Genomic DNA, 6,900 nt, shown 5'->3' with positions numbered 1-6,900 from the left:
TATGATTTGTTTACTAAAATGTGCTCCTAATTGACAGGACGCCCGCCATTGCAATCGCGAATAAAATAGCTTCACAGAAGATCCTGTCTGAAGAAAATTATTTGAGATTTTTCTTCCAGTAGGGTGATAGTTGGACCAGACGATCTTGGAGGGCTTTTCCAACCCGAATGACTCCATGATTCCCTCAGGCTGCGCCGTGGGGCCCGTTCCCCCCACAGCCACCCGGTTGCCGCCATGGCAACGGCGGGGCGTGGCCGCCATTTTGTGCCCGCCCCAGCGGGGCCTCCCTGTCCCTCCACGTCCCCCTCGGGCGCCACTCCCTACCCTTCCTTCCCCGCAGCGCAGCGCGGTCATGGCGTTCATGCTGTATTCACTGCTGCAGGCCGGGCTGCTCGTCGTCAACGCCATCGCCGTGCTGCACGAGGAGCGCTTCCTCCGCAACGGTGAGCCGCCGCTACCCTGCCCGCCCCCATCCCGTCCTCAGCGCCGCCACCCCCGGTCCTCGTCTCCCCCCCCCGGTCCCGGGCCCCGTCCCTGAAGATGGCCGCTGGGCTCCTGCCGCTGCTTTGTGTCCCCTTTTTCGTCTCCCTTTTTGTTGTTTCCCTCCCCTTCTCCCCTGTGTGTTTCTGTGCTGTTGCCTCTGCCTTGCACTGCTCGGTGGAAGGGACTTCTGCGGAGTCACGCTCCGCTTCCCACTGCGCCCAAGGCTGGGCATCACTGGCATTAAGAGCAAAAATAAACAACCAACAGAAACCCACAACAAAGCACAAAAAAGCCCCAGACAGCCAAGATGTTCAGTGTCCCAGGAGATGACCTGAGATGGAGACGACCTGCCACCCGAGAAGGTGGAGATGACCTCTCATCCAAGGTTTCCTGGTGAGATTTTCCATTCTGTGACTCCTCACCTAGAGTCCTGGTTGCTCCGAGTCAGGCCGAAGTGGGAATTTGGGCAGGAGCGCTGTTTCTTGCCCCTTCCGCCTGCCCCCTGGTGGGATTCAGCTGGGGGTTTGGTTTTGCTTGACCTTTCCTGGAGCTCCAGGAACCACAAGACATGTGGGATGATGGAGGGGTCAAGCCTCTCACTGAGCCCGCGTGAGTCTTGGGAATAACCCCAGGCTCATCCAGGTGGGAGCACAGCACCCAGCCCGGTGCTGGCAGAGCAAGAGAGACAAGGAAGGAAAAAGGGGTGAAAGAGAAGGAAATCTCTCCCAAGCTATCTCTGGAGGAAAGAAACTCACAGGTTGCACTGTGCAGCTCTGCACAGGGTCAGTCTCTCCTGTGTCTGCCCTGCTCATCCCCAAATGTGTAAGGGCTGTGATCAGCGGGACCAAAAATACACAGTCCCATTGCTGCTGGGGGACGGTGCTGTGCTCTGTCTCCTTGTAGCTCGTTTCCCCACAGCCTTGGCAGGAAAGGCTTCTTATGCCCTTCTGTTTTTGTGTTTTCCTGGGGTTTTGTGTTTTCCACTCCTGTTGATGTGGTGGCATTTCATACCGAAGTATGAGACCTGCCTCTCTGCTTGCTTTATGTTTGTCTGTGCTCAGAGAATTAAAAATGTCCCTGCAGGTAGTCTGCACAATTTATAGAAAATTTATAGAAAGCCATTTTAAAGCTTCTGATGTTTTCTTAGTGACTCCTTAGGCATTGGAATGGGCTGCCCAGGGAAGTGGTTGAGTCACCATCCCTGGAGGTCTTTAAAAGACGTTTAGATGTAGCGCTTAGTGATATGGTTTAGTGGAGGACTTGTTAGTGTTAGGTCAGAGGTTGGACTCGGTGATCTTGGAGGTCTCTTCCAACCTAGATGATTCTGTCATTCTGTGTGATTCCTTGTGCATCCTGACACTGTTTGCCTTTTAAACATCACTACACACTGAGCAAAGCCAATTCAGGCTGTTTCCAGTGGCACACAGCTCTGCTGTTCTTTGACTGGCAGGCCAGCCACAGATAGCCCATCTCTAAATGTTCCTTCCCATTGCAATGTTTGTCAACACTGGCTCAGTTGCTGAGCTGCCACCCAAAAAGTTTGAGTCATTTCTGAGTAATTTTTGAGTCATTTCTGTAGCACTTCAGAAAATCATCGTCCCAGTTTGGAATTTGTTCCATTTCCATCACGTAGCTCCTTTCTGAAGTGTTGCTTCATACCCATACTTGTTCTTTTATCTTCTGGTAAAGGCCTGTGAGCAGATGTAGGCAATCTTTTTTTTATATTATTTTGGCAGATGCTTTTCTGAAGTCCAAATAAACTCACTTGGTTCTCTGGCATGTAGAGAATAGTAGTATATTTAAAAAGTAAGGGTTTCCTATGCAGAAACATTGATCTGTCGTTACTGTTGTGTTCATTAAGATGTTTAACAGTTTGTGGTATATTGTTTCAAGCAATAGAATCTGAAATGAAGCTAATTGGTTTGTAGTTTGTCTTTCTGATATTAGTGATAAACCCAACCATACTCAAGATAGATCACTTGTTAATATTGCTGATAGCGTTTGTTGAATGGCTTCCTGCTTTTTTTGTTTTGTTGTGAACATGACTGCCTATTTTTATGTGACACAGTTAGCTGGGCAAGTGATCAAGGGGTTGGAGGATTTGGAGAGGAACCAGGAATTAAAGCACAGCTAATGAACCTCATTCGATCTGTACGAACCGTTATGAGAGGTAAGATGACGATGATCGTTTGTTTAAACTCTCATCTGTGAAGTTTTGTTTCTGTGCTTTAATGAAATAATGCTGGTATGTGTCTCTTTTACCAAACAACTGCTCTCTCTGCTTGTCATCCAGTCTATCCTTCTTTTGGGTTCAAGCATGGATTCTCTATAGGAAGGTGCATGTTGCAGTGTGCAGCACTTATGCTCTAAGTTTGTTGAAGTGTAAAATGTTCCCTGCTTTCCAGGCAGGGCCAATTTGGACATCTGCCTTTGGCTTGTGGTGCCACTGTTGCACCTTACCTTTTCCTGGGGTCTGGGGGGAAGCTTGGTATAGAACAGGTTCACATTGGCTCAGTGCAGTTTTATGTGAAGCACCAGGTGAGGGAAATGTAATTCTTGGGATTCTTAAAGGTAAGCCCATGCTTAAAAGGATTGGGTGTGCCTCAAAGAGGCGACGCTCTTAACTTAGAAGTTACCAATAGTTTTTCACTATAAAGCATACCAAAATTCATTTTATAAGTGAAGATAAACAGCAAGTAACAAATCTTACTTCGTGGTGGGCAAGGCAAGTAAAAACTGGTACATTTCTTCTAAATCATAGTAAAAACAGGGACAGAGACAGACATTTCCATTTGGAGAAGGGGATGTTTGAGCCAAAGTTAAGAGGCGATAAATATTTGTACTGTTGCTTCATACTAGCTTTTAGAACCCTAGGCTGTGATCCTGAATTCCTTCCACTAATCTTGATCCTGCATAAGAAAATGAGGTGTATTTTTTAAACTTCTGCTCCTTAGAAGGTGGTCTCCATTTACTCTTGTTCTTTCTCTGCAGTGCCATTAATAGCAATGAACTCCGTTACCATTGTGCTCCTCCTGTTGTTTGGTTGAAGATACCTGTTGCAAAATCTTTTGGACATCCAAAGAAGCAAGTTGCTAGCCATCACTGCTCTGAGTTTTCTGGGATCCAGCACGGTTTAGCTGTCAGTTTGACATTCAACTTAAAATAATAAAGACACTGTTTCTATTTATCCTATTTCCTAATGTTCACTTTCAGTTTCATTAAACAAGATAATGGGATCAATGCAACAGTGCTGCAAATATACTGGCCTGTGAGAAGTTCTGTTGGTGCCTGTTAATTGCGTTGACTATTAGAGCATGTGTTGTAACGTGTTGCAATGAGTATCGATAGGATGCGGTTTTTAAATGTCTTGTTACTCAGGGATGAATTTCCTTCAATATACTTCCCAAATTATTCCTAAATTAAAAAAATAAATAAATAGTGATTTTTATTTCAGTTACTACCACAGTACTATTTACCACAGACCTCATTGTGGTCTACAGCTTCCTCATGAGGGGCAGTGGAGGGGCAAGTGTCAATTTATTCTTTTTAGTGACCAGTGATAGGACCTGTGGGAATGGTGTCAAGCTGTGACAGGGGAGGTTCAGGCTTGACATCAGGAAGAGGTTCTTCACTGAGAGGGTGGTAGCACACTGGAACAGGCTCCCCAGGGAAGTAGTCACTGCACCAAGCCTGTTGGAGTTTAAGAAGTGTTTGGACTGTGCACTTAGTCACATGGTCTGAATTTTTGGGTAGACCTGTGTGGTGCCAGGAGTTGGACTCAATGATCCTTGTGAGTCCCTTCCAACTCGGGATATTCTATGATTTCATGATTTAAGGGAATATGGATTAGGCTCCAAAGATGTTAAAAATTATTGAAGTCTCATGATAGCGAGGGAGATAAAACCAGATGGGTAAATTTCTGCTTCGATTCAAATTGGAAGCAGAGTGTTCTTGGTTTGATTGGGACTGGGATTTTTCTCTTGGTGTTCGATAGCCTTTTCAAATAGGTAATGTTTGGTGTGAAGCAGATGAAAATAGGTGCGACTGCTATGCAAAATCTAAAAATCTGTATGTAAACCGAGGCGACTCTGTTTAGCAGGTGGTAGTGTTTCACATTTGTTACTGTTCTGTCAAGCATTGTCTTTTTTTTTTTTTTTTTCTAAATGTGTTAAACCTGCATGGTGAGTAGTGTGTTGGAAGTGGGGAACCATTTGTATTATGAGTTTCTGAGTAATGTGAGAGAATAATGTTTCCTTTTCAAATTCTATTGTTTTGTTTTTTTTTGTTTTTTTTTTAAAAAAAAAGGCAAATTTGCATACTCGTCAATTGCTGCTGCTGCTTCTCCCCCTCTCCATCTGCCTTTGTTCATTTAACAACTCACTGAAACTATGGGTATCATCTTGTAGTTCTTTCACAGAGAATATTGTTAAGGCCTTTGGCAAGGATCTTGCCTCAGTTATGGCTGCTGGGTTAGGTCTTATGTTAAATAGCAAGGCTGGGTTTAAGATTACTGATCCTCAGATACCTTTTTAGAAAAGTTAGACTTATGTCTTTTCTGTTCAACTTTGCTAAAGTGTCTTAAATTGTTTTAGCTTATTTTTCAAGTGGAGAAGGCCAAAGGAAACCTGGCAGTTCCATTATTTTAAGATAGCTTAGTTTATCGTCTCTTCTTCTGATGTCTTGATGACTAAAGCATACATTGTGGTATACAAAGATAAATCTGTAAAATGTGTAAATGAACTTAACGATCTCCAATTCCAGTGTTTTGCAGAGCAGACTATATCCAGAAGGAGAGTTTGTTTCCTTTTTTTAGTGAAAACCTGTAAATAAATTTTGAATTTCTAAGTTAAGCACTCTCTTTCATAATTCACTCTATATCCGTGTACAGTGGAAGTATCTCAAAACTCAACTTCATCCTGCTCCAGGTACCAAAGTTACTGTTCTTGCATGAAATACTTTTTTTCTTATCACCATGGCGCTTATTCATACCAGCTTTGCTATGAAGTTGTATTTCAGTCTGATGTAGCAAAGCCAATGAGCCAGGGTAACTGGCCAGAGGCAGAACAGGATCATGCTAGGTTCTAGGGTAGGTAGATCTGTTATAAATTATTCCTCAGAGTAATCTTTGTGTAATTCAGAGCTGACTAGGGTATAGCCTGGATCACCTATTTTCATAAATCTGTCTTTTCATGTTAACTGAGTAGTACTTATGTGGAACAGATAAAATGTGGATAACCAGTGTTTGAACTGTGCTGTTGCACTTTGATGCTTTGGCTACTGATTGTTGAAGATGTGCTGGCCAGTGGTAGAAAAGCAGTGGCAGATTTATCTATTGCTGATGCATTGGGTTGGAACACTTAGCTGTTCTGAGGCACTGCCCGCACATCATTTCCTCTTCATCTGATTTGACTGAAAACACCAGTTCTTATGAAAATAAGATTACAAGCAGCAGCTTTAAAGATGGGTAAAAACTGATTTCCCCCTTCCTCCTGTCCGCTCAGGAAAGCTGAAGCCTCAACGCATGCCTTACAGCCCAGGGAGCATTTCAAAATCTATTTTATGTGTGCAGTAGGAAGAAGCAGTAGTTCTGTGCAGCACGAATCCTTCACTTGAGGCAAAACTGGGACAGTTTTACCTGCCAGCTGCAAAACAGTGATACAAAGTGGGACAGCAGCTGGAAATCAGATCTCCAGGTTATGAGAATGGAAGATGGCAAGAAGGTAGACAGCAAATGGGCAGGGAAGGAAGGATTGTAGAGAGCTACAGCAGGGGAATAACTACACTGCCTCCTTGTGTGGCTTTGAGCTGAAGTGCCTACTGTAACAGGAGGTTTAACGCAGGCAAAGCACTTCCTCACTTTTTTTTTTCTTTTGTATTAGCCTCCTACTTGCAATACCTGAGTTTTCCACCCCTAACAGATGACTGTGCCGTAACTGCCCTCAAACCTGGCTGTGGCTCAGGTTCTTCACTAACAGGAACACGGAGGAAAGTCTCTACCTGGCAAGGAGCTATGCCTGCGAAGGGGCCTGCACTCCAGTAGTCACTTCAAAGCACAAAGCATTCTCACTCGTACCTGGCACAGAACTGACAATAACCAGAACAGAGCAGGATGAAGACTGTGACTTCCCACCATAGAGTAATTGTCGGATCGTTTCTAGGAAGCATTTGGAAACAGAAGAAGCTTTCACAGCACCAGAGCGCAGTTTGGTAGTTCCTAGCGTGGCTGGCTGGATTTAAAGTGAATCTTGGGGGACTCTTCTGAGTCTTTAGTACAACTACAGACAAGGATAATGGACTGGTTCTGTGCACCTGTAAAAGTTTTGGAGGGCATGGCAATGGGGAAGGGAACAGTAGGAAGGCAATGGGTTTGTACGCTCACAAAGGAGTCTCGCATTCAGTTTGCCTGTGACATTCCCC

The 6,900-nt window shown here is 44.4% G+C and overlaps 1 protein-coding gene across 1 annotated transcript; it reads left to right on the top strand.

The window, feature by feature from the left end:
- The first annotated feature begins 337 nt into the window (after nt 1–337).
- LOC118157873 (immediate early response 3-interacting protein 1-like) lies at nt 338–3,740 on the top strand. The gene is made up of 3 exons (XM_035312371.1): nt 338–443; nt 2,552–2,653; nt 3,475–3,740. Exons 1-3 carry the CDS (start codon nt 353–355, stop codon nt 3,528–3,530), a joined length of 249 nt encoding a protein of 82 aa, XP_035168262.1. The 5' UTR covers nt 338–352; the 3' UTR covers nt 3,531–3,740.
- Nucleotides 3,741–6,900: the final 3,160 nt, after the last annotated feature.

The sequence above is a fragment of the Oxyura jamaicensis genome (assembly GCF_011077185.1).
Source record: "Oxyura jamaicensis isolate SHBP4307 breed ruddy duck chromosome 13 unlocalized genomic scaffold, BPBGC_Ojam_1.0 oxy13_random_OJ71761, whole genome shotgun sequence".
Classification (NCBI taxonomy): Eukaryota; Metazoa; Chordata; class Aves; order Anseriformes; family Anatidae; genus Oxyura; species Oxyura jamaicensis.
The sequence above is the reverse complement of the archived record's forward strand: the minus strand, read 5'-3'. Positions and strand labels throughout refer to the sequence as shown.

Excerpts from the sequence above, each read along its gene's own strand:
- LOC118157873 (XM_035312371.1), top strand. The coding sequence starts at position 353 with ATGGCGTTCATGCTGTATTCACTGCTGCAGGCCGGGCTGCTCGTCGTC. Across the intron at positions 444-2,551 it reads GGAGCGCTTCCTCCGCAACG|TTAGCTGGGCAAGTGATCAA; the intron begins GTGAGCCGCCGC and ends TATGTGACACAG. Across the intron at positions 2,654-3,474 it reads TGTACGAACCGTTATGAGAG|TGCCATTAATAGCAATGAAC; the intron begins GTAAGATGACGA and ends CTTTCTCTGCAG.